General features: G+C 50.2%; 1 protein-coding gene across 6 annotated transcripts in view; it reads left to right on the forward strand.

The window, feature by feature from the left end:
- The first annotated feature begins 2,867 nt into the window (after nt 1-2,867).
- CAMKK2 (calcium/calmodulin dependent protein kinase kinase 2) overlaps nt 2,868-27,090 on the forward strand; it is a 47,356-nt gene continuing 23,133 nt past the window's right edge. For 4 of the 6 annotated variants that reach the window (XM_045073700.1, XM_045073703.1, XM_045073702.1 and 1 more), the window contains exons 1-6: nt 17,241-17,332; nt 18,789-19,276; nt 23,855-23,902; nt 24,589-24,642; nt 25,296-25,347; nt 25,703-25,836. In XM_045073700.1, the coding sequence (XP_044929635.1) occupies nt 18,830-19,276; nt 23,855-23,902; nt 24,589-24,642; nt 25,296-25,347; nt 25,703-25,836 (735 nt within the window). In that variant the 5' untranslated portion in view covers nt 17,241-17,332; nt 18,789-18,829. Of the gene's footprint in view, nt 2,962-17,240; nt 17,333-18,788; nt 19,277-21,413; nt 21,479-23,854; nt 23,903-24,588; nt 24,643-25,295; nt 25,348-25,702; nt 25,837-27,090 lie in introns of those variants that run through there. The other 2 variants (XM_045073701.1, XM_045073705.1) reach the window with 2 other exon arrangements.

The following is a 27,090-nucleotide window of genomic DNA, read 5'->3' on the forward strand; positions in this document are numbered from 1 at the left end:
CCAGGACCCCGAGATCACGACCCGAGCCGAAGGCAGAGGCTTTAACCTACTGAGCCACCCAGGCGGAATGGGCACTTTCTTGCCTTTCTCACATAATTGGCCTCTACCTTTACACAGTAGTGTGTGTGTATACCTAAATTTCTGCCTGCTAACGATAGCATTTTAATAAAACATAGACTGGGGCACATAGGTGGCCCAGTCATTTAAGCATCTGCCTTCTGCTCAGGTCATGATCCTGGAATCCCAGGATCAAGCCCCACATCGAGCCCCACATCGGGCTCCTGCTCAGCAGAGAGTCTGCTTTACCCTCTGACCCTCTCTGCTCTCATGCTCTCTCACTCTCTTTCTCAAATAAAACCTTAAGAAATAATAAAACATAGACAGTTTAGTAACATACAGAATAGTATATTTTAACAAGTAACAGGAAGAGACATCAACCAATATCTATTTTGGTTTCTTTAGTAAAGCAGGGGTTGCCAAATCGTTGCTCACACGGGTTGAATCTGGCATGCCACCTGTTTTTTATATGTCCTGCTAACTAAGAATGGTTATGGCATTTTTAAATAGTTGAAGAGAAATCAAAACAATAATATTTTGTGGCATGTGAAAATTATATGAAATTTAACTTTCAGTGTCTGCAAATAAGACTTTTATTGGAACGCAGCCACACCCATTCATTTGTCTGTGCCTGCTAGGAAGGCAGAGCTGAGAAGTTGCAACCACATGGCTTATGGTTTCAAAGTCTAAAATAATTACTACCTGGACGTTTGCAGAAAAAGTTTGCTGACCCCTGACATAGAGTCAGAAATGATCAAAATGTTCCCCATCAGTCCCAATACATATTTTGGGGGGAGAAAATAGCAAAATATGGAAAAACACAGAACTATGCATCCACCATTCGGAACTGACTTAACATTTCAGCATTTGCTGAATTCATTTATAAGTAAAAGTGCCTTTTACTTATAAGCCGTGTGGTTGCAACTTCTCAGCTCTGCCTTCCTAGCAGGCACAGACAAATTAATGGGTGTGGCTGCGTTCCAATAAAAGTCTTATTTGCAGACACTGAAAGTTAAATTTCATATAATTTTCACATGCCACAAAATATTATGCTCCCTGTCCTTGTTCTCTGGCCCTACTTCTGTCTTTGTGGCAGACTGTCATGAATTTAATTTACACTCAATCCCCACTGACCTTTTTTAAAAAGGCTAAGCATGTGTCCATGAATGAGAAAGCCTATTTATTTATTTATTAAAGCATTTTATTTATTTATTTGAGAGAGAGAGATCACAAGTAGGCAGAGAGGCAGGCAGAGCAAGAGGAGGAAGCAGGCTCCCTGCTGAGCAGAGAGCTGGATGTGGGGCTCCATCCCAGGACCCTCCACCCACTGAGCCACCCGGGGAACCCCTATGTGGGGGTTTTAAAACACTAATTATACATCGTATTGTATATTTCAACTTGCTCCTTTACTCAGCATTCTGGTTTGGGGATCTTCCCACGTGTGTGTACAAATAGAGCGAATGTACATACTCCTTCGAACTATTGCATAGTATTCCATGAAATGGCCAATATACCTTTTGTTTATCCACCCCCCCCCCATGAACATTGAGGAAGGTTGTTTTCGGGCTTTACTATTAACAACAAAAAAAAGCATGCGTGATGAGTCACATCAGAAAATTGTGGTCATCTGGTTGAAAGCTCCGCATTGTCGGTGAGCACCCCTGCAGCATGGAAATACTAAATAAACTGAAGGGGACTGGAAATCCACCCAGTACAAGAGGACTTTGAACTTTTAATTGCTTTGGCCCCTGACTCCCCTCTGGACTCGAATCCCTTTTGGCTTCTTGGCAGGGTCAGCGATACACCGACTGGGTACCTTTAGGATCAGGACTGGGTTTCGAAACCATCTAAGGTCGGCGGGTCAGGCAGCCTTTGAGGTCCCTCTCTCCCTCCCCCTGCAATACCGTTACCCAGCTGGGGGACTAAACACATTCTTAAGGCGCCAGCAAAGGAGGGCGCCCCAAAGGGGCAGGATGCTTGTTAAAAAGAAGATGTATTCCACAAAGAGCATCTAAGTAGTCCTGGGGACAAGCCAGAACTTCACTGGGGTTCGTGTAGTTTGGTACATCCGGGTGGAGTGGGGGGTGGGAAAGGAACACCGCTCCGCAGCCTTTAGGGCGGGCCCGGAGTAGTGGTCAGCGGGGAGGCGGGTGAGGAAAGGGGTTTCCCCGAATGGGTGGAGACCCGAAATCTAGGCCGCATTCCCCGCCCGGCGCCTGGTGCAGAGGCAGCAGCCCTGGGACGGAAGCCCGGCCGCTAGGCGGGACCCCGGCTGTCCCGCAGGCTTGGGGAACTTTCCGCGACTCAGCCGCCGCCCTGCAGTCCCCGCGTTTGGCCAAACAAAGCGAGCGCTGCCGGCGCGTCCGGCCTGCCCGAGGGTGCCGCAGCCGCGGCGCCGAGAACCGGGGCAGGTGCGCGCCGCGGGCGGAGGCAAAGTTGCCGCGCAGCAGCCCGCGCCCCGGCGCGCGCCGGGTCTCTCCCGTCCTCCCGGCTCGGCGGCCTCCGGCGGCCGCTCCCGGCCCCACATCACTTCCCCTAGCCTTCGCCTCCTCCCCTTTCCTTTCCTTTCTCCACCCCGCCGCCTCGCCGCTACTTTCGTCTCCACCGGCTCCCGCCTCCCCTCCCTCCCCGGCGCGGGGCCGAGCCGGCGGGGGCGCGCCGAGGGCGGCTCCGCGCCCGGGTTTCCAGCGGCCGCGGCCAATCCCCGCGCAGCCCGCGGCGTCGTCGCGCCCCAGCCGGGACCCGGCGGCTCCTCCCGCCCCCGCCCCACCCCCTGCGCGCCGGCCGGGGCCGCGGAGAGGAGCGCGCGGCCGCGCTGAGCCCGGCAGAGCCGAGCCGGGGGCGCTGAGCGCGGGAGGCGGCGGCGGCGGGCGGCGGCGGCGGCGGCGGCGGCGCGGAGCCCAGGTGAGCTGACGGGAGCGGGGCCGCGGGCCGGGGACACGGCGCTGCAGCCCCGGGCGCCCTCGCCCTGTCGGGGCGGGGGACAGCTGCTGGGGCTGCAGACAAAGCCCTGAGGCCGGCACCAGGTTCCCTCCGTGGAGAGGACCCCACGTGCGGCGCCCCACGCCCCGCCACGTGGGGGGACTCGGCCCCCGGGCGCCCCTTCCCCCGCGTCCTCGGAGCGCCTGGGGCCTTGGAGTGGCCTCCTTGGCCGGGCCGCGCCCGGCTGGGGGTGGCAGGGGCGGTCCCGGAGTTTGGAACCGATGTCACCGGGGCCGGGGCAGTCAAGGATCTTGGAGGCGGCCTAGGCCCACCCTCTCGCGTTTGACAGGTGGGGAAAGCTACAGAGTGCAGGGAAAGAGAGGGCCGCCGGCCTCTGAGCACCCCACCCCCGCACCCCTCTTGTCTTGGGGGCAAACCCAGGCCCTGGTGGGTGGGGCCGACTGCAGGGGGCAGGACCCTGGATCAGCAGTTGCGGGGCCTGGGGACCTTTGCCTCTCTTAGTTGGCCCTCTGCCTCCGCCCTCCGGCACCTCGCTGGCTGGTCCTTTTGACCTAAATTTACCTCGGGTCCGCAGCACTCAGTGCGGAGAGGTGCCTTCACCGGCACCCTCTGCTTGAATGTTGGGGACGCGGGGAGTCTGGGCCCAGCCCCGTAAGCATTGGGTCTTGATGCCAGGAATGCCACCCTGTCCAGCCTCGAGCTCCTCCTGGCTCCCCCCACCTCTGCGCTGCCCAGTTTGGGAAGCGGGATGTTTTCACAGCTCTGCCAGCCGCTCTGCTGCTCTCACTTGGCCTTAGCGAGGTTGCACCTTAGCCTCTCCTGTCTCCATCAGAACTTTGGGGTGGAGGGATACCGTTTGGGGAGGGGGCTGGGAACTCAGTGCGCTCAGGAAGAGAGGGGCTCGCTGGCTTGAGGTGGGACATGTAGTGTCCACTTCCTTAAAGGTAACTTTAATCTGGAAGTCCCTGCAGTCCTAGAGATAGAAACTTCATGTCCCCTAGAGTGGTACTGGTCATTTACCACACCCCCTCTCCTAGCCCTGCCCCCAGGGGGGAGAGAAGAGGATAGCTCTCTGTCCCCATAGGCTGCCATGTTCTCGGGGAGGTAGGGACAGCAACAAGGGGAGGGTTTTGGGGGAGTGAGCCCCCCCCCGCCTCCCAAACCACCCCACAAAAACATGCAATTTAAGAATAAACAGTGTTCGTGCTATGCAGATGCAGCTCTGTGGTGAGCCCTGGCACCTCCTTCCAGATTGCTCAATTTAAGCCCTTCCTATGTAGAAAGCAGCTATGCCTAGTGAGAGCACAGTGTATTTTTGTCATACAAAGTAATAGCCATCATTTGATGAGCCTCCAAACACTGTGCTATGTGTTGCATTTATTATCTCATTTAATGCCTACCAAAATCCTAGAGGCAGAAATGTTTACTCCCATTGTAGAGATGAGGAGGTCAGGAAACAATCCTGCCGTGTTTCTTGGAGTTAGCCGCATTCTATAGAGGGATCAGGGAGGTTAAGCAGCTTGCCCAGGGTCACACAGCCAACCCAGGCCTGTCAGTCCCTTGAGCCTTATGCACTTTACCACCTCTTTTATAGCAGGGTCCCTTGCAAGGCTGTCCTCAGCTTTTTGAGGGACCCAGAATTGTTTACTAAACCACCTTAGGAGGACACAGAGCTAAGCGGGCATGATACTGATGCGTATTGACTTGTCTTTGCTCCCAGGTTGTTAGTGGGCTAGTGGCCGAATATATTCACCAATAACTCTGCAATAACTCTCACCAGGGGCAGTTACACCTTCTTGGCAAGCATTTGGAAAAGTGCCTGGTGACTTTTGGTTGTCAAAGTGATGCTGAGCACTTCTGGCTTTGGTAGGCAGGAGCCAAGGATGCCAAATGTCCGGCAAGCAGGCCAGATCCATGCCAGGCATGAAGAATTGCCCTGCCCTGAATGCCAGGAGTGTCTGTGTTGAAACACACCAGGAGGAGTAAGTGTGCTGGGAATGAAGGAAGCAGAGGGCGATGGAGTTTCTGGAGAAATCTCTTCTTGCTGGTATGAATCCAGGAGGCTCCCAGAAAGAGGTGGTGTTTGTGCTAAGTCTTAAGGGATGGGCTAAAAAAAAAAAGAGAGAGAGAGAGAGGGGCACCTGGATGGCTCAGTGGTTTAAAGCCTCTGCCTTTGGCTCAGGTCATGATCCCAGGAGCCCCACATCGGGCTCTGCTCAGCGGGGAGCCTGCTTCTTCCTCTCTCTCTGCCTGCCTCTTTGCCTACTTGGTGATCTTTGTCAAATAAATAAATAAAATCTTCAAAAAAAAAAAAAGAGAGAGAAATAGAGAGAGAGATTGTATGGGAGTGGGAGGGGAAGGGTCTTGACCTAGCAGTGGGAACTTTGTGCAGTCACCCAGGAGTTTGCTCCTTGAGAACCTCAACCTGTATCCAAGATGGGCTGCTGGGTGGGGCAGCCAAGCCTATTTTCAAGGCGTTTGGCTCAGATTTTAATGTGGGTTGCAGAGTCGTCCTCATCCCATCATGAACTCATTTAACGGAAGGGCTCCGACAGGCAGAGTACTTGAACTTGGTTAGGGTCAATTGCAACCTTGCTTTCTTCATCCCACCTTCTGGTAACTGGGAAGCCTTGAGTTTTTGCTTCCTTTCCTGATCCTGGAGATTTGGGGCAAATGCTGTTTCAGATTGTCCTTTGGGTCCGAAGAGGGCCTTGCGTTGCTATTTTTCCCTGGATGTTTTGCTCTCCCAGTCAGCTCCTCCCCTTTGAGCTACAGGATCCTGGGGGGTGGGGAGGGTGGGGTTAAGGCAGGCCTGGCTGCGGGGTGCCGCCTTGGCCCTCTCCCTCATTTCTGCGCCTTCTTTCTTGGAAGTGAAGGAAATCGCATTCCTCTCCTGGAATGGCCTTTTCTTCTTTCAGCTGTGCTGGTTCCCTTCTGGACCTGTTAATATGTGACCTTTCGTGGCTGGCTTGTCTTTCTTGGAGCGAAATGTTTCCGAGGTTCACCCATGCTGGAAAGTATGTGGGTGCTTCTCTTCTGTGGCTGAGTAGTATTCCCTTGTATGGATAGACTCCATCTTGTTTACCCATTCATCAGTTGGTGGACCCTGGGTGGTTTCCACTATGAGGGTTTCTTACGGCCACTTCGTGCGTACCTCTGCTTCCTCAGAGCCCAGTTAAGGAACCTCTGGGCCTGGGATGTTACTTTGTCACTCTGTTGGCAGACAGAAGGTAGTGGAGGGAAGGGTCTTGGAATTCAGTTGGGGAACAGTTACCAGGAACAGGGTTTTCAGGACTCCCTCCATCTCGGGCCCCCTCCAGCTCCGCCACAAGAATCCTGCTTCCTCCCAAAGCCCGGTGCCTCCACGCTCAATGCACAGGGGTGCCGTGTGATTTTTCAGGGAGAGTGTGAATTTCATTCGGTTCCATTTCTTCAATCACGGTGATTTGTTAGACGCAGGCCCACATGTCATCTTTTGGCATGTATTTTTGTGAGACTTTTTCCAGGTAAGTAAATCCACAAAGTAGAGAAAGCCTCCCCAGACAGATGGAGCCCTAACCCTGTGGCCAGGCGTGGAGTCAGCGCCGTCTCCTGACAGCTTGGCCAGAAATGCCTGCCATGGAGGAAATCAGAAGCCTAGTGAACCCGGAGCTGGGAGGAAGCCCAGAAAAGAGCAGTCCCGTAGCTCCTTCCCTTTGACAGTTGAGTAGGTAGAACACAGAGAGGAGGGGAGAACAGGGTCTTTGGGAACACTGTCTGTGAGCCAACGTTCATATAGAGGATGGACTCCAGAGTCACCCCCTGGCTGGGCTGCAGCAGCTCCATTTTACAGATGAGAAAATCAAGGTCCAGGCCCCTGGGAGTTGTCTAATTTCCTCGCATACCTTCTAATCCTGAGCTCTCGAGTTTACCTTGACCTCCATATGATGGCAGATGATGCCCATTTTCTCCTAGAATAGAATCCCTCTTCAGGAGGGTATGATTTTTTACTCTCTGAAAAATAAGATTTTAAGATTCCTTTCTTCTCTGATTGGATCCCTTCCTCAACACAGCGAAAAATTGGGTATATTTCAGAGGAGGTGGGCGCTGTCGCTTGTGAGGAATGCCCCAGCATTCCCTACCGGGGGACGTTCATGACCAAAATGGGGAAGGAGTGATTTCAGCTGCCCGTGTTTTCTGTTTCTGTCGTTTTGGTAGTGGTGCTGCTGAACTTTTTTCTTCGATTATGAAACATTTTAAGCATAGAGAAAAGCCAAGTTTTGTTTGTTTTTTTTTTTTTTTGACTGGCTCATGTTTTTTGGAAGGCCGGATGGAAACAGGGTAGAGCAAGGCGCTGTGTTTCACTTAGCACTGGCTCTGGAACCCTGATGATATGTCACTGAACTGAGCCCACACTTTTTGGGGGGCTAGTGACAAGCCCTGTCCTGGGAGCTGAGGGACACCGGCACCTGGTCCCTGGGCCCGGAGAGCTCCCAAATGAGTGGTCTGTGAACTCTTACGGGAGTGCTTTGGGAAAGATAAACAATTCTAGCAACTTCCCCTTTGAAAAGGAGAGAAAGAAAATTCTAAAAGCCTGTTGTACCCCCACCCCCACCCCATCCTGAAGGCTGCTGAGCAACTATTTTTATGTTGTCTCTTTTTATCCCGTTGGCTTCTGTAAATAGTTGAGAGATGGCAGTTGCAGAGATAAAAATGCTAATCTCAACCTGGAGAGGAGAGAGGATGGCCCCAGGAAGAGATGCCCCCTCATCCCTCCGCAGGCCAAGGTCTGGCCCCTCTGCCCACAGGGGCTGGAGGTAGGCGGTGAATGGGTGGGGGGAGGGGCATCGAGGGTGGTGTCTGAGATAAGCCTCTGCTGGGGAAGTTTAAACGGGGAACCCGGTGGTTTGGGTGGGGGCAGGGCATGGAAGAGAGAACGCATCCATCCGGGGTTTTTATAAGTGCATGAGGATTTTTGCCTTTGAGGATCCTGATGGAAAGGGATTTTATTTAGATTCATTTCAGACAATTCTACCAGGTTCTGTGTCCAGGTGTAGGGGACAGGATTGGTTCCTCAGAGGCAGAGCCGGTTCCCAGCCCCTCCTGGCCCCTGGCTGGGGTGCTTTGTGCGGGGAGGCTGCAGAGGGAGGGAAGAGCTGGGGTGTCTGGTCCCCCTCCGTCTCCCACCTGCCAGGCTGCAGAATGTTGGCGTCTGAGTTACTTCTTCATTTGTTTCAGATTGTTACTTCTTTTCATTACAAACTCAAATTCCAGTCCTTTCTCTGCCTCTTCCTTTGGTTCCCTGAAAGATTGCGGGGGGGGGGGGTGGGGGTGGTTCCTGCCTCCCTTTCCAGGTAGCCCCCCACACACACCTGCTTCACACCCACCCACCCACTCACACTTCCTTCTGTTCAAGATGGGGGGCCACTGGGGTGCACCTGGCTTTTAGATGCTTGACTGCATGAATGCGGGGGGCTTCCCCCACTCCGTACTTCCTTATTAACCAAACAGTAACCTCCAAGGAAGACACTGGAGCTCCTTGCTCTGTAAGTGTCCTGTCCCCCAGGGGACATGAGGCTGCAGGAGTCAGAACCTCTGGTTCTCACCCTGGCCTAGTCTGGGACCTGCTGGGCTCCCTTGTGGAGGCCACCTCACGTCTGTGGGTCTGAGCAACTCCATGGGCAGCCCTGTGCCGGTGATGAAAGCCTTGGGAGTGTGCACACATTCTTTGGGTACATGTAAGCAAGGATGTGAAATTCTTTTTTTTTTTTTTTTTAAAGATTATTTATTTATTTATTTGACAGAGAGAAATCACAAGTAGATGGAGAGGCAAGCAGAGAGAGAGAGAGGGAAGCAGGCTCCCTGCCGAGCAGAGAGCCCGATGTGGGACCCGATCCCAGGACTCTGAGATCATGACCTGAGGCGAAGGCAGCGGCTTAAATCACTGAGCCCCCCAGGTGCCCCAAGGACGCTTTGCTTTATTTAAGTCTTGTGAAAAGTGATGCACGTGGACAACAGTTAGAGCAGAAGATGGAAAGAGTAAAGTTAGCACGGTGAGGTTAGAGATAAAGATTTTGTTTTAATATAAATTCAAGCCAGATGAGGGACTTGAACTTGCTAGCCATGGAGGTGCTTTCCTGGCAACAGCGTCCGTTCAAGGGAGCATTTGCTGTGTGCAGGAGAAGGGACATGCACTTCATCACCATGTCCCCCCAAATCCAGGGGCCTTTACACCTGTGCTTTCCCAAAGCGCTGTGTGATTGTGGGCAAGTGACTCCGACTCTGCCTCAGTTTCTCATCAGTGAAATAAGCATGTTAAGCGTACCTGACTCTTAAAGTTGTTCTGACAGTTAAATGAGATGATAGATGCAAAGTGCTCAGAACAGAGCCTGGCACTTGGCAAGAGCTGCAGGGGCCTGGCTGCTATCTAACGCTGACATGGCCACTGCCGCCCTGATACATTTCTTGTATCAAAGGTCTGGTCACTATCTTCACTTCACTCTGTCCTGTTCATTGGCCCTTCCTTTCCCCAGCCTTGATTTTTTTTTTTTTTTCTTTAAGATTAAAGAGGAGAAAAAAGAAAAAGAAAGTCTTTGGAAGTTCTGTTTTTGCTTCAGTGTCAAGGTGAAGGCTGTGTGGGTCACCGGGAGACCTGCGGCTGCCTGGCACTTTGGTCTGGTTGAGAGCCTTATGGTGCAGGGAAGTGTTGATCTGATAGGGAGTTTAGTGGAGAGGCTTTTCTGTCAATCGGCTCTGTGTCTTCTGTCAGTCAGGACCCTGGGTTGTAAATGACAGAAAACCAATCACAAACTAACAAGCACAAATGGGATCATGTAGTTAAAAGCTTCTGGTATATATGGGCTTCAGGCATGGCTGGATCCTGTACTCGGACAGTGTCTCTGGGCCTCAGTTCTTCTCTGTCTGTTGCTTCTCTTCTCTGTTGACTTCATTCTAGGGCAGGGTTTTTCCCAGCCCCCAATAACTCTAGAAATACATCCTTATTGCTCCAAGTTTCACAGAAAGAGACATTCTCAATCCTTAAGCCAAGTCCTAGAAAGAGATGGACCGACCTGAGTCACACGTCTACTCTTGTATCAGATCTCTTGACCAGAGTAATTCATACCTCATTTTTTTTTTTTTTTTAAAGATTTTTTTATTTATTTATTCGACAGAGAGAGATCACAAGTAGGCAGAGAGGAAGGCAGAGAGAGAGGAGGAAGCAGGCTCCCTGCTGAGCAGAGAGCCCGATGCGGGACTCGATCCCAGGACCCTGAGATCATGACCTGAGCCGAAGGCAGCGGCTTAACCCACTGAGCCACCCAGGCGCCCTAATTCATACCTCATTAATCAGGCTCAAGTCATATGGGAATCCCTGAAGTTGATGGTACAGACAAGTTTCGTGGAGTCCCCTTTCCACAAGAAAGAATGGTTTCCCAGATGTAAATCAGTCTGCTGTTATTGGTGTAAAGGAACATAGATTCTGAGCCAACTAAAGAAAACTTCTGAGCAGCCTTGGGATGAGTGATAGAAACAAATGGCTCTAGCCAGTATTTACTGAGTGTCAGCAGTGTTCTGGAAAGTTCTAGGTCCTGGAGTTGATCCGTAAACAAGAAACGCAAAGCCATGGCTCTCACATGTTAAATCAGGCTGATATCTCCAAATCCTATGCTTTTCTTTTCTGACCCTCCTAAGATCTCATGTCTTCGTGCTCCCCTCTCAAGCAGGTTGAGGTCTTGGGAAGTCCAAGGAATGGGCCGTATGCTCCCCTTTGTTAGGGATTTTGCCTAGCCCGGACTTGATCTAGGATCCAGTACATGGACCTTGCAAGGCTGTGGTTGTAATTTTTAGCCCCTTCTTGAAAAACTCAGACCGGTTTTAGCTTTTCCTGGAACCACTGTTTAACTTGGGGCAAATCAGTAAATCTGCCTGAAGGTTCATTTTTCCTCATTGGTGAATTGAAGTGGTTGGAGCAGGTGACCCCTGATGTGTGCCCTGTTTAGCACAGACATCTGATGCATCTCCGAGCAGGGCTTGGAGGGGTGAGATAGGGCGGGAGCTGTGGGAAAAGGAGGCAGGCGTGTGACCCGTGCACTCAGCCTGTCCTTGGTGTTGGGGAGGCGAGGGAGGTGGGGGCGGGGAGGAGGTGAGGGTGGTGGTAGTGGTACGCAGGCAACTGTATTTCCTGTCCAAAGCTGCAGTGAATTCTTGCCGGGAGAGAATACAGACCAGGTGCTGTTGGAGTGCCCAGGACCTCAAGAGACTGGAAATTTTGCCTTGATTCAGAAATGTCCTGGCTTTGAGATGTTGACATCGCATTCAAATAGTTTCAGACACAGGGTAGGCCTGGCCAGTTGACCCCTGAGTCCCCACTTGCCACCTTGTTGCTCTCGGGACTGTGACAGGGACGGGGTCTGGGCACGCTAAGCTGAAACCGGCATTATCCCTCCTAACCTCTGCCAAGGGAGGGCCTTTGTCTCTGGGGAGACAGTCGGTTCCGTGCCTCAAACAGAGTGCTCGAGGAGAGACATTTGTAAGGGTTGGTGTGACGAAAGGGGTAAGGGTTTGGCTGGGCCAGGGCTGGAATCTGGGGTGTTCCCGCTGGCATCAAACCTTAGTGCTGTGTCGGCCAGTCCCGCCGAGCCCCCCAGGTCTCCCGCTCCTCCTTTGGGAAACACCTGTCATCGGTGGCCTTGAGGCAGCTGGTTTCTGTGGGTGGGCGGGAGCTGTGTTCCCTTGCTAGGACTGCTGGGAGGACGGTCCGCAGACGGGAGGCTTCAGCAGCAGAACTGGAGAGGCTCACCGTTGTGGAGGCCAGAAACCCTAGGTCAAGCATCGGGAGGGAGAATCTGTTCTGCCCCTCTCTGGGCTTCTGCTGGCTTGCTGGCCATCTTTGGCATTCCTTGGCTCGACGGGGCAGCACCAGATCTCTACTCCCACATTCCCCTGTGTTCTTCCCTAAGTGGATCTCTCTCTGGGGCCAGATTTTCCCCTTTTTATAAAGACACCACTCAAATTCGATTAGGACCCACGCTTAGTGACCTCACTGCAACTTGATTACCTCTGTAAAGACCCTCTCTTCCAAATAAAATTCCATTCTGAGGTCCCGGGGTTAGGACTCCAGCATATCTTTTGTGGGGGGGCAGTTCAATCTGTAACAGGTGCCTAGTGGGGTTCCTGGGACTCTGCCCTGGGGTGCCCTTTGTGTTCTCCATCCACTTTGCCTACAAAGCTCTTGTCCTCCAGCCCCTCCAGCTTCCTTTGCACGCACCCTCCTCCGCTCACACTCCCATGCCTCCAGTCTGGGGAGGAGGGGGTGGTGCTTCTTTCTGTTCCCTCCACTCTCCCACGTCTTTTCTGGCTCAGGACCTTCTCAGAAGCTCACTCCTTCTGGAACAAGGCCCTGCCCCCTCAGCACCTACCTACCCTGTAGGTCTCAGCTGAAATACAATTTCCTGAACCGCGGCCTTCCTTGACCTGCCCCCACCATTCCGATCTCTCTCTCTCTGTGTTTAAGACTGATTGATTTATTTTTGAGAGATTGAGAGTACGAGCAGGGAGAGAGAAAAAATCCTCAAGCAGACTCCCCATGAGTGCGGAGCCCGATATGGGGCTCTATCCCAGGACCCTGAGATCATGACTTGAGCCAAAATCAAGACTCGGCTGTTTAACCGACTCAGCCATCCAGGTGTCTCCCCTATCTTCTGTTTTATCTGGTCTTGGTTTCTCCTCGTTTGTACTTACAAAACTTAGAGTCATTTGTGTACCTACTTTTTTTTTTTAAGATTTTGTTTTTTTATTTTACGGGGGGCGGGGGAGGGAGAAAGAGAGCACGCGCAGGGGGAGGGGCAGGAGAGGGAGAAGATTTCAAGGGGACTCCATACTGAGCACAGATCCAGTGAGGGGCTTAATCTTAGGATCCCGAGATCATGACCTGAGCTGAAACCAAGAGTCAGATACTCAAATGACAGTGCCACCCAGGCACCCCATGTACCTACTTTTTTTTTTTTTTTTTTAAATTTGACACAGAGACAGCAAGAGCAGGAACACACAAGCAGGGGGAGTGGGAGAGGGAGAAGCAGGCTTCCCCAGGGAGCAGGGAGCCCGATGTAGGGCTCTATCCCAGGACCCAGGGATCATGAACTGAACTGAAGGCAGATGCCCAACTGAGCGCCCAGGGGCCGCCCCCCCCCCCCCCCCCGCCATGTACCTACTTTTAAGAAATCACATCTTTTTTTTTTTTATTTGCCACATAGTAGGTCCTTAGTAATTACCTTAAAGAACAAATGGGTGAGTGAATTTCCTTTAGGACTTCCCTGGGCCTCAGTTTCCCCATGTTAGAGGATGTGTCTGGCCAAGCCTGTTATCCCAGGGAGGACATTGTCTGGGGCCCCTTTGTTATCCCGTGGTACCCAGGAGCTCAGGGAACCCCTTCCAGGGTGAGTCTGGAGTTGGGGATGTCCCTGCCACGCTTGCTGGCTGCTTGCTGGCTGGTCCTGTGGTGCCTCTGCGTTTGATGAACAGGCACAGGTTGGAAACAGCCCCCAGGAAATGGGAGCCCACTTCCTAGAGGTCTGTGCCACTTGGCTTCCTGGCAGAGGAAGGAGCGTTCCCTTCATCCTGGCATGGAGCCTGGTCCATCTGCTTCAGGAAGGGTCTGGTTGCTCTTGAGCTGCCTGTGAGAGGTGGGGGAGCTTGGGGCTGCCAGCCCCGGGGGGATGGGGAAGGCTTCAGGGGCAGGGAGAGGACACAGATTTCAGGCAGGAAGCTCTAGAGAGAGGGCTCTTTGCAGTTTGTGAAACCCAAGCAGTTTTGCAGAAAGGGCCCCTCACTACCCGCCCCCCGCAATGGTGCCCTTGGCTGTCCCTCCCTTGCAGAGGGCTGGTGGGGACCAAATGCCAGGCAGAATGTTTAGCCATACTTGGTGTGGGATAAGTGCTCAGCTAACTGCTATTGTTGCGCAAACCATTGTCTTTGTAGGATTTTTTTCTCCTGGGCAGAGTGTTGATGGGTTTCATCAGATCATTATGGAGCCTGTGACCTTGTAGGGTCTGTGGCCCCAGATCCATTGGAACCCTGGCTTGGACTCTGTAGGGTTTAGAGGTGGAAGACTTCCCCCTCCACCCCAAACCCCGACCCTCACGCCTGGCAGAATGGCTGGCCTGGTCCTCAGGCCTCGCTGGGCCCTGGGACACTGAGGTCTGGGCCCTCTTTTCTGAGACTGGGACACATTTGCCCCTCTAGCATAGAGGCTGTCATCTCCGCCCTGCCTCCTCATGGCCTTGGCCAGATGCCAGCTTGTCAAGGAGACTGATTCAAAGCAGCTTTGCTGGGGGCAGATGGCTTGGTGTCCTTGGCCTGGAGTGAAGATCGATAAGCAATTGTTTTTTTCTTGGCAAGAAAAAAATTCTCCATTAACTTTCTCAGGTGCTGCCAGACTAGTTTTCTTTTCAGGAACTCTGCAGCCCTGTCAGAGGTGTCTGTGGGAGGAGGACAGGCCACTGGAGCTGCCTCCTCTTGCCCTGGGGGCGGCAGGCCCCTGTAGCCAGAGTGTTGGAACCCACAGAGTGTTGGCTGGCTTGGATATCAGTACCTCATAGGAACATTCTGGAACACAGCCTGGCACGTAGTAGGCATTCGATAGGTAATTATTGAAAAAATAGCTTTTTGAGCATATGACCATGTATGAGACATGACACTGTGTGCTTAGCTTATTTAATCCTCATGGCTGTCGGTGACTGCCCATTTTATAGATAAAAAAACCGAGGCTGAGGAAATCTAAGTCATTTGTATGTGGCCAGTGCAAGCAATGGAGCTTCAAGGGTCCTGCTTTTCCTTTCCTGGAGGATGCATAACATAACAAGCTGGGCCACAGAAAACCTTGAACTTGGGTTGGATTCTTTCAGTGATGCGGCCAGGCAGCCAGGAACACAGTTAATGATTTCTTTCTCAGACTTGCTAAGGGTGGGATAGAGGAATAGGAGTGGGACCAGATGCCTCCTCCTCCTCCTGCCTCAGCCCTCTAGGTTTATTATCCTAACTCCTACCAAGGTTACAGTTACCTTCTTTCTTTAAAGAATTCATTTCTGGGGGCACCTGGTCAGCTCATTTGGTAGAGTGTACGGTCCTTGATGTCAGGGTTCGAGCCCCATGTTGAGTGTAGAGATTACTTTTTTTTAAAAGATTTTATTTATTTATTTGCAGAGATAGATCACAAGTAGGCAGAGAGGCAGGCAGAGAGAGAGGAGGAAGCAGACTCCCTGCTAAGCAGAGAGCCCAATGCGGGGCTCGATCCCAGCACCCTGGGATCATGACCTGAGCTGAAGGCAGGGGCTTTAAGCTATTGAACCACCCAGGTGCCCCTTAGAGATGACTTTAAAAGTAAATTTTTTAGGGGCACCTGGGTGGCTTAGTGGGTTAAAGCCTTCGGCTCAATCGAGCCCCGCACTGGGCTCTCCGTTCAGCAGTGAGCCTTCTTCTCCTTCTCTCTCTCTGCCTACCTCTCTGCCTACTTGTGATCTTTGTCAAATAAATAAAATCTTAAAAAAAAAAAAAAGATTTTATCTATTTGACAAAAGGGGGGAGTGCACGCACACGCACACGCAGGAAAACAGATGGAGGTGAAGACTCCCCACTGAGCAGGGAGCCCGACAGGGGGCGCGATACCCCAAAAATAAAATACTAAAAAAAAAAAAAAAAGAGTTCATGGGGCCCCTGGGTGGCTCAGTTGGTTAAGCAACTGCCTTTGGCTCAGGTCATGATCGAGGAGTTGCAGGATTGATGAGTCCCACATCCAGCTCCCTGTTCTGGGGGAGTCTGCTGCTCCCTCGGACCCGCCCCACTTTCATGCTCTCGTGCTCTCATTCTCTCTCTCAAATAAATAGATAAAATCTTTTTTTTTTTTTTAAATAAAAGAGTTCATTTCTGAAGAATTACTATTTGCACATGGTACCCAGTAGAATGTCAGTTCTTCCCACCCTGTCTGCCTACTTCTGCAAACCACTTGTTTGCTCTGGAGGCCCCTGTTAACCATTTTCTTGAATACCTTTTTGGAAATATGCTGTTGCATGTACAGTTTCTTTCACATATAGGGCCTATTTCCCCCTACGACATAACAGCAACATACTAATGCTTTGGTTTTTTCCATATGACAGTGTGTCTCAGAGCGAATTCATCCCAGATTGTGTGGGATCAACTGAATGCTTGGTTTTCTCCTGGGATACTTGCATAATCTTACTTACTCAGTCCCCTGTGGATGGTCATTTCAAACCATACTACCAGAATACATCATTTTTCACATGTGGGAGGTTGTCTATAGGATGAAGACTTAGGTGTGGAATTGCTAAGTCAAGGGTATGTGCTTTGGAATTTCATTAGATATCGGTGACTTTTCTTTCATGAGGATGGTACCAATTCAGACTCCCCATAGCCTCACCAGAATAGTGCTACGATTATACTTTTTGTCACTGCCAATCTGATAGTTGAAAAAGTAGTAATTCCTAATAGTTTTATTATTATTATGTTAATTTCGGTAAAATATACATAACACAAAATTGACCACTTTCACCATTTAGTGGCATTAATGACGTTCACAGTGCTGTTCACCTGTCACCATTATCTGTTTTTCGGGACTTTTTCATTACTCCAGACTGAACTCTGTGCCCCTTAAACAGTGATTCCTTGGTCCCCTCTCCCCCACTCCCTGGTCAGCCTCTCTCTTCCGTCTGTATGATGTTGTCTGTTCTAGGTCCTGACTCGTACCATTGCAGCATCCAGTATTTGTCCTTTAACATCTGGCTTGTTTCACTTAGCACGTTTTCACAGTTCATCCATGGTGTAGCATGTGTTGAAACTTTATTCCTTTTTATGGCTTATTAATAGTCCATTATACGGATAGAACACATTCTTTTCGCCATTCACAGTTGATGGACACTTGAGTTGTTTCCACCTTCTGACTGTGAATGGTGCTGTGAGGAACAAGGGTGTATATGTATCCGTTTGGATCCTAGCCTCATTCTTTTGGGTACATACCTGGGAGAACACGTGCTGGATCCTATGGTCGTTCACTGCAGTTAGTTTTTGGAGGACCCACCAGACCATTTCATTGTCATTTGAACTTGCCCTTCTCTTACTGTAGCTAAGGCTGAGTATCTTGATGGGTTTCTTTGTTGCTCTTTATCTTGAAGTCCTTCTTCATAAATTGTACCTAGGATGCTGCAGTGATTTTGTTAATGCTTTTCCCATTGGTCTTTCCCTCCTCCGCAAGAGCACGGACCCCATCCACCCACGTTACTGTCCAGATTGCCGGACACAGAAGCTGCGCCATAAATACTTCTTACAGGACGATCCCAAGAAGGCAAGTGGCATTTCTCTGTCCCTCACCCAGCTCTTCCAGAAAGCACCGACTTTCTGCTCCCATATTCCTCTCTACCCTCTCACTGCCACACAGTGTCATAAAGACATGTCCTTTTTTGATTCATTCATAAAATCTCTCTACTCAGCACCACTGTTTGCCTGGCGCCTTTGTGATGTGGGTGATCAGTCCGGGGCTGCCACCGTTAGCATCCGTGGATGTACTCCCTGAATCCTAGCGGCACCTGTGACATTTGTCCAGTAGGGTTTGTCAAACACATGAACCAAAGGTTAATAATCTGTCCCAGAAACGGAAGGAATTGACAGTCTAAGGAAGGGTCAACTTATTTTTTCCTTTTAATTCACATAACATGAACTTCACCACTTAAAAATGAACACTTCAGCGGCACTTAGTTACATTGAGAATTTTATGCCCTCACTATGTCTGTTTAATTCCAGAACATGGTCGCCACCTCAGGAGACCCTGTACCCATCAGCAGTCACTCCCATTCTCCCCAGCACCTTCTCAGTCCTAGACAACCACTAATCTGCTTTCTGTTTCTATGGATTTGCCATTCTAGAAATTGCAAATAAAGAGAATTATACGTACGTGATCTTTGGGGTCTGGCTTCCTTCACTTAGCATAATTTTGAGGCATGCCTGGATTGTAACAGGTGTCAGGACTTCATTCCTTTAATGGCTGAATAATATTTCATTGTGGTTAGACCACATTCTGCTTATCCATTCAACTGTTGGACGTGTACATTGTCTTCCCTTTTGGTTATGGTGAATAGTACTCTTGGGGTGTGTACCTAGAAACAGAATTGCTGGGTCATGTGGTCATTCTCCGTTTAGGATTTTTGAGGAACCACCTCAAAAAACTATTTGATGTCAACCTTTTTTTTTTACTCCTATTGTGGGGCTTGAACTCACAACCCTGAAATCAAAAGTTGCATGCTCTGCCAGCCAAGCCAGCCAGGTGCTCCGATGTCAGCCTTTTCACTTCCTGTTTGCCTTATGCCTGGCAGGCACCAACTAGGGTACTGGACTAGGAAAACATTAAATAATAAATATGTTAAAAAAAAAGAAAGTGGTGGTGTTGGGGGAACAGACAGTTCTAGGCCCACATCCCAGTTTAGCAACAATCAGCTTGAGCTGGAAGTAGCTGCCGCCTCTGTAGGGGGCAGGCTTACTCTATTTTGGGGTTCCTGCAGAGATGGAGTTTGGAATTCGTCCGTGTGTGAGGAGGGGCTTTTCAAATAAGGAAATGTGGAGTAGGCTCTTCTGTATAGACTTAAGATCACATCATGTTGTGCAAGACTTTTTAAGGATGTCAACTGGAGAAGGGAGTGAGGTCCCCACTGCGCCAGGAGCGACCGACTTCCCCTGCCCTGCCCTGCCCTGCCCTCCCCTGCCCTGCCCTGCCCGCCTCCGGCCACTGACCCTTCCCCTCTCCGCAGGTGGCGCTGCTGCCGGATGGGAGTGCCTGGGCACGCGCACCATGTCATCATGCGTCTCTAGCCAGCCCAGCAGCGACCCGGCCGCCCTCCAGGATGAGCTGGGGGGCGGTGGCGACAGCGAAGGCCAGAAGCCCTGTGAAGCCCTGCAGGGCCTCTCGTCCCTGAGCATCCGCCTGGGCATGGAGTCCTTCATTGTGGTCACCGAGTGTGAGCCGGGCTGCGTGGCGGACCGCGGCCTGGCCCGGGACCGGCCCCTGGAGGCCCACGGCCGAGATGGGCCCCTCGACGTCTCCGGCTCCGGGCCCGAGGCCCGGCCCCAGCTGTGTAGTCGCAAGCTCTCTCTGCAGGAGCGGTCCCAGCTGGACGCGAACGGGCGCTGCGTCTACGCGGCCCTGCCCCACTCGCCGGTGGGCTCCCCGCAGTCGTCGCCGCGGCTGCCGCGGCGGCCCACGGTGGAGTCCCACCACGTCTCCATCACCGGCATGCAGGTGTGTGAGCTGGCCGGGCCGCGGGGTCCTCTGGTAGGCGGCGCTGTTCCAGAACATTCATTTGGGAGGTGACCCCAGGAAGCCCAGGTGGGGGTGGGAAATGAGGGTAGAAGAGAAGGACGTCAGCAAAGGGTACCTGAGGGAATTGGTGTGGCCATACACAACTGGGGCTTCATCTCTGGGGAGCCCTGTTTGACCTGTCCAAAGTTCTGTACCTCAGAGTTATCCTGCCTGAGGGCCAAGGGAGCTGGGCTTTTCATACTGACTCCTGACAGTTGCTGGTGAGGGCTGCTGGGGGCAGGTGACCTGCCCTGAGAGTGGGCACAGCAGCTCGGGGGCCACAGGGAGATGCAGGTGCTGCTGGTTGGAGTTTGGCTGGGGATGGCGGTCAGTGAGAAGCCTCCGGTCCAGCAGCAGGGGGCTAGGCACTGCTCTCTCTCTCTGCACTGTGTGTAAATTTCTCATTTGATCCTTACTGGAAACTTCTGGGAGGTAGGTTAGAACTTAGAGCCCCACTAGGGCTCACCAGGCCCTGAGTGCTCTACCCCTGCCCCCTCTCCCACCCCATCTCCTGCCTCTCTGCTGCCAGCTCACAGGGCTCTGTCCACATTGCCTTTTTTGTATTTCTCAGATATCCATGCTCGTTCCCTCCATTAGGCTTTTACCCCTGCTGTCCTCTGTGCTTGGGCCCCCCACCCCCTGTCTTTGCAGGGCTGTCTCCCCTTGACAACCAAGTTTCAAATCAGATGTCTCCTCCTCTGAAGGACCTCTCTGACCACCCCTTGCAAGGCCCCTCAGCCCCCAGCCCATCTCCCCTGTCACCCTGTTAGCGACACTCATCACCATCTGATTATCTGTGTGTCTGTTGAGTTGTTTTTGGCCTGTCTCCCCAGCTAGAATGTAAGCTCAGAAGGAACAGTCCCGTCCACTGTCATGTTCCCAGCGCCTGGCATGGTACCTTGCACATAGTAGGAACACAAAAATATTTGTTGAAGGAATGAATGAATTTAATTGGGAGAAGCATGGATATCGAGAATGGCCTTTTAAAGGGGCCAGAATTTAACTCTATTTTGCGGGCCGGGTAGGACTCGCATAATTGGAGATGGGTATAAACAGAGAGTTCACTGCAGGGGAGTGCACAGTGTGAGCAAAAGCCCAGGGGTAGAAGGCAGGATGTGGGGGAAAGGTACTCAGGGCTTCAGCTAGATGAAGAATAGGGCCCATGTGAGGAGCACTGTGACAACAGGGGAGTTTGGGTTTATTTTGGTTAGATTCGAATCAGCCTAGAGAGAGAAAGATATACCGCCCTTCCTCATAGCAGTGACTTTAACATAATAGGGTTTATTTATCATGTAAAATAAATCTGGAGGTAGGCATTTGGGACCTGTGTGGTGGTCCTGTTGTTGTCCTTAAAACCTCATGGTCTCAAGATGGCTGCTGTGACTATAGCCCTCACAGCTTCATTCCAGGCAGGAAGAAGGAACAGGGAAGAAGAGCAAAAGTCATCTGCTCTCTTAAGTCATTCCTTTTTCCTGGAAACTCTACCCAACCACTTCTGGCTTCTCCTGCTACCCAGATCAAAGTGTGGCCACCCCTAGCTGTAAGAGAGGCTGGGAAATGCAGTTTTGCAGCCTGAGACATTGCCACCGAGCTATCCATTTTTAAGGAAGAAAGGGAAGCCTGGTATTTGGTTGGCAACTAGGCAACTCTGCAAGGTCAGAGGAGCGGAGTCAGAACTTGACCCTGGAAGCATCAGGCAGGGCCTGATCTGAGTGGAATCTGGAAGATGAATCTGGAAGATGAACTCAGCAGCGTTTGGGGCTTGGATTAGGGGCAGCGAGACCCATTAGGACAGCTGTGCAGGGCCCCACTTCTGCCTGTCACATCCCTCTAGGACTCAAGGGAATGAAAGTGACACTGGGAAGAAACAGTGGAAGCAACCTAAAATGTTCCCTGGTGAAGGGAGGGCTCTGTGAGCCAAGGAGGGCTTTACAGCAGGTCAAAAGATGGGGGTCTGTGTGTACACTCGGACATGGAACGATCTCCAGTGACATTGTTGAGTGACATATGATCTAGTGTGACATCATTTTTGTCTCCCCAAACCCCATCCCAAAACAATGCTCTGTATTTTCAACAGGTGCATGTATGCGTGCATTTACATAGAGAAAGGCCTGGAAGTTTATGCACCAAACTGATGTCAAGGTTCGGGGAAAGGGTTAGAATTGGGGTGGGGGGGGGGTGCCAGGGAAGTGCTGGGCCTATCTGTAGCACTGGAAGTGTTATTTTCTATCATGTTTCTTTTCCCTGTTTTACTTCTTACATCACCTAACATTTTCTCCCTAACTATGTTGAGGTATAATTGAAGTAAACCAAAGTGCACATATTGCAAGTGTACAATACAGTCATTGCTGATAGACACATACGTCTGTGAAATCATTGCCCAAGTCAAGGTCACAGACCTTCCCCGCACACCTGATGACACATCCCTCCCCCTCTTCCCCTTTCCCAGGTACCCGCTGACCTGCTTTTTTAGCATTATAGATTAGTTTGCAAGTTCAAGAACTTTCTGTGAGCGGAATCATCTAGTATGTACTCTTTTTTGGGCTTAGCTTCTTTGATGGCATGATGATGTCGAGACTTGTCTGTGTTGTTACATGCTTCCTTTTCATGGCTAACTAGCATTTCATTATGTGCAGTAGACCACTGTTTATTCGTTTACCTGTCAGTGGGCGTTTGAGTCATTTCCAGTGTTCGACTATTAAACTTGAAGCTGTTTCAAACAGCAAGTCTTTGCACGAACACAGGTTTTTACACCTCTTAGGTGAACGGGTTGGAGCAGAATGGCTATGTCCTAGAGGAGGTGTTTGTTAACAAACCGCCCAACTGTTTTCCAAAGAGGCTGCACCATTTTATTTTTTTTATTTTTTAATTTTTTCAATTTATTTATTTTCAGAAAAACAGTATTCATTATTTTTTCACCACACCCAGTGCTCCATGCAATCCGTGCCCTCTATAATACCCACCATCTGGTACCCCAACCTCCCACACCCCCGCCACTTCAAACCCCTCAGATTGTTTTTCAGAGTCCATAGTCTCTCATGATTCAGAGGCTGCACCATTTTAAATTCCTGCTGGCAGTGTGCGAAGCTTCTCGATGGCCTGCATTATTCTGACAACACTTGGTATGGTCATTTTTGAGTTTTAGCCAGGCTTATGGGTGTGGTTTTAATTTACATTTCCCTTATGAGTCATGATGTTGAGCCTCTTTTCTTTTCTTTCCTTTTTTTTTTTTCCTTTAAAGATTTTATTTATTTATTTGACAGAGAGAGAGAGCACAAGGAGGCAGGGAGACAGGCAGAGAGAGGAGGAAGCAGGTTCTCCTTAGAGCAGAGAGCCCGATGCGGGGCTCGATCCCAGGACACTGGGATCATGACCTGAGCTGAAGGCAGAGGCTTTAACCCACTGAGCCACCCAGGTGCCCCTGGAGCCTCTTTTCATGTGCTTACTGATCATTTGTGTATCTTCTTTTTTTAAATGAGGGTGTTGTTATTGATAAGTTATAAGAGTTCTTTTTTTAAGATTTTATTTATTTATTTGATAGAGAGAGAAAGATCACAAGTAGGCAGAGAGAGAGAGCCCGATGTGGGGCTCAATCCCAGGACCCTGGGATCATGGCCTGAGCCGAAGACAGAGGCTTAACCCGCTGAGCCACCCAGGCACCCCAGTTACAAGAATTCTTTATCTAACTGGATGCCAGTCTGATGTGTTGCAAATAGTTTCTCTCAGGCTGTGGCTTGCCTTTTGTTTCCTTAATAGTGAGTATCTCAAAGAGCAAAAGTTTTTTTGTTTTTGTTCTTTTTTCCCCGAAGAGCAAAGGTTTTAGTTTTTATGAAATTCCGTTTATTACTTATTTCCTTTTATATCTTGTACTTTTTGTACAGAAAGAACTTTTCAGAAACCATTAAGAAACCATTGTCTGCCTCACAGTCACTCAGATTTTCTCCACTAAGTCACTTTATGTTTTTGGAGGACAGCATAGTCCTTAGATAGGATTATCTGTTTAATTGAAAATCAACATTTTGGGGACGCCTGGGTGGCTCAGTTGGTTAAGCAGCTGCCTTAGGCTCAGGTCACAATCCCAGCGTCCTGGGATCGAGTCCCACATCGGGCTCCTTGCTCCGCAGGGAGCCTGCTTCTCCCTCTGACTCTGCCTGCCACTCTCTCTGCCTGTGCTTGCGCACGCTCTCTCTCTCTCTCTCTGACAAATAAATAAACTCTTTAATAAAAAAAAAAAAAAGAAAATCAACATTTTGAAAACACATCTTAAAAATGGGTATAAAAAAACAAACAAAAATGGGTATTAAAAGAGTACATACTGTATGATCACCTTTTTACAATGTACAGGAACTAGGCTTCTAGAAGTCAGGGTAGTGGTCACCCTGGGAGACGCCTCTGGGTGGCTGGGGGAATTCTCTTCCCTGATTTGGGTCCTGGTGTATATGTTGTTTTGTGAAAAACATACCAGGAGAGCTGCAGACTTAAAATTCATATTCTGTGTATTTCTTCTTAACTTTCCAGGATTGTGTACAGCTGAATCAGTACACACTGAAGGATGAAATTGGAAAGGTAAATATCCCAGGAGCCAGGCTAGTTTTCTTCATCTACCAAAAATGTCTCAGACAGAATGGAGGGCCTGCACTAGAGCTGGGAGTGGGAAGAAGTCCTTCGAGGCGAGATTGTGGGAGGGTTTTGTCATCAGCGGTCCATCTGGCTTATTTTCTTTCTACTTCATAATATTAATGTGTTTCCACAAAAGCTCAGACAACTTCGAGGGAATTCCATATCACCAACATTAGTGGGTTTTTTTCCCCCCTCTTAGATACTGTCACATCTATTTTTGCTTTTATTTCAGCCAATAGGCAGTAAGTATCTTTGCCGAGGTCAGAAACTCAAATGCCAATAGAAAGCAAGTGAGTAATATAAATGAGCAAATCATGCTAGGGCTAAGGTAGTAGGGAGTGGTAAGGACTGTGGCAAACTGTTAACATGTAGAAATGATTATAGGCCCATATGGCTAGATCTTCTCATGTTTTTTCATAAGAAGCTGAGAATGTAGATCTTTATATCTGCATCTTTCTGTTTTTAAATGTTGGCAACTAATTCAAACTTTCTAAAAGCTGCCGATGCAACAAAATGTAATTGGAGAGCAGATTTGGCCATTTGGTTGCTTGTTTGCAGCCCCTATATTAGGGTCCTCATTTTGCAGACTGTAACTTCTGGATAGTATGTCATGGGCATCTCCCTTTATTCAGGGCTCCTATGGCGTGGTCAAGTTGGCCTACAATGAAAATGACAATACCTATTACGTGAGTATCCACAGCCCCCTCCCTGCCCTCACCATTGGCCAAAGTAAAAGCCTCCTTTCTAGAACTTGATTTCCTGGAAGATTTTCTTTGCTCTTGTCTCATTTTATTCTTAGGCCGTTTCATTTTAGGCATTAGGAAGGAAGTGATGTTCCCATTATAGAGATGTGGAAATGGGGAGGCAAAGTGATTGGCTCAGAAAGAAAGTGGATACATTCAGCAAATGTCTCATACCTTCACTCTGGGCTCCCATTTCTACATCCTCCATAGCACCAAGAATCAGGTGGTAGTGAGACAAATTGCCCTTGTAGCTGAGGCTTTGGGGTCAGTCTAGTGTGGGTTCAAATTCTGGCTCTCCCATCTGCCACCTGTGTATCCTTCCTATGTGTCCTTGGGCAAGGACACACAGTTGCATTGAGTCCCAGCCAGGAGAGTAGACCTGGAACCTCAGAAGCACCCTCAGGGCAGGGGGGGGATCCTGGCAGTCCAGCCTCCAGGCCACTCGCAGCTGGTCAAGCCACTGTGATGACGAAGTGCTCACTACGTTGTCCCGAAGCCACCCGGGTGCCAAGAGCTTTGGCAGGCCTAGGAGTAGAGGGAACTTTCCCTCTCCCTTCCTCCATTTTAACCGAGATGCGGGGTCTTTTATCCCACAGGCGATGAAGGTGCTGTCCAAAAAGAAGCTGATCCGACAGGCGGGCTTTCCACGTGAGTTTGGTGGGCCGCACCTTTGCTCTTTGGTGCAGGGTTGGGATATGACAGAGAAGATCTCATTGAATGGTGTCCCCTGTAGAGTACCCGGGTAGAGGCCTCAAAGACTCCTGTCACTGTGACCTGGGGTATGGCATGGGAAGGAGGGGACAGAAAGCTGAGCAAGGGGGCTGGGTCTCCAGCCTCACTGAGTGTCAACAGCAGAGGAGACAGGTGAGAGGAACAGGCTACTTACGGCCCCTGGTGGCGTCAGCCACTCTGGCCCTGCCGACACCCCCTCCCTTGCGTTTCCCCCCATTTGTAGAGGAAAAGCTCTTTGCCCTGACCCTGGGATGGTCTGTGTCTCCTCCAGGTCGCCCCCCACCCCGAGGCACCCGGCCAGCCCCTGGCGGCTGCATCCAGCCTAGGGGCCCCATTGAGCAGGTGTACCAGGAGATCGCCATCCTCAAGAAGCTAGACCACCCCAATGTGGTGAAGCTGGTGGAGGTGAGCTGGGGGGGCCAGGGAGGAGGGAGGCGAGAATGGTGGTTGTCTAGGCCCAGCTCTGTTACTACCCAAATGCGGCGCCGCTGGTTTCTAGGGAGACCCAGGCCAGGTTAAGCGGCTGTTGGAGGACCGAGTAGTAGTATTGCTCCAGGTTCTTTCACCACTGTTCTTTCATGTTATCCTCACCCTTCCCTAAGACTATTAGTCCCAATTTACAAATGAGGACATTGAAGGTCAGAGGGCTACTAAGACGTGTCCTTTATCCATTTTTGTCTTTGGATCTGGGTCCGTTTCTCCGTGTTATATGTGCTTTTAGCACAAAGGCAACCATATGCATGTAAACAAATGGGTATGGCTGTGTTCTAATAAAACTTTATTTACAAAAAATAAGCAGAGGGCCAGATTTGGCTTGTGTGCTGTATTTTTCCATCCTCTGTTCTAGATCAGCAGTTCTCACAGTTTTTGGTCTCAGGATTCCTTTATGTGCTTCAGAATTATTGAAGACCCCAAAAAAGTTTTGCTTATGTGGGTTGTATTTATTATTATTTGCCATAGTAAGATTTAAAACTGAGAAACTGAAAAATTATTTATTAATTCACGTAAAAACAACAGAAGTTCCATTATATATTTTTATGAAAAATAAGCATATTTCCTGAAAAAATTTACATGCTGTTTATTTATTTATTTATATATTTTTAAAAGATTTTTACTTATTTATTTGACAGACAGAGATTACTAGTAGGCAGAGAGGCAGGCAGAGAGAGGGGGGAAGCAGGCTCCCCATTGAGCAGAGAGCCCGATGTGGGGCTTGATCCCAGGACCCTGAGATCATGCCCTGAGCTGAAGGCAGAGGCTTTAACCCACTGAGCCACCCAGGCTCCCCTGCATTTTATTTTTTTTTAAATATTTATTTGTTTATTTGAGAGAGAGAGAGAGGAAGAGAGCAAGCATGGTGGGGAGGAGCAGAGGGTGAGGGAGAGATAGTCCCAAGCAGACTCTGCACTGAGCGCGGGGCCCGACTCAGCGCTTGATCCCAGGATCCTGAGATCAGGACCTGAGCTGAAACCAGGAGTCAGATGCTTAATGGGCTGCGCCACCCAAGCATTTTACATTTTTGTAAATTTTTGTTGTTGTTAACATCTGGCTTACTAGAAGATGGCTGGATCCTTGTATCTGATCTTGCTTTTAGCCTATGGTGACTTTGCATGCCATGTGGTTTCTTGTTTCTCTACTAGGAAAGGGTGAGAGTAGAAA

This window comes from Mustela putorius, unplaced genomic scaffold, assembly GCF_011764305.1.
Source record: "Mustela putorius furo isolate JIRA1106 unplaced genomic scaffold, ASM1176430v1.1 tig00537248_pilon_pilon_pilon, whole genome shotgun sequence".
NCBI classification, from domain to species: domain Eukaryota; kingdom Metazoa; phylum Chordata; class Mammalia; order Carnivora; family Mustelidae; genus Mustela; species Mustela putorius.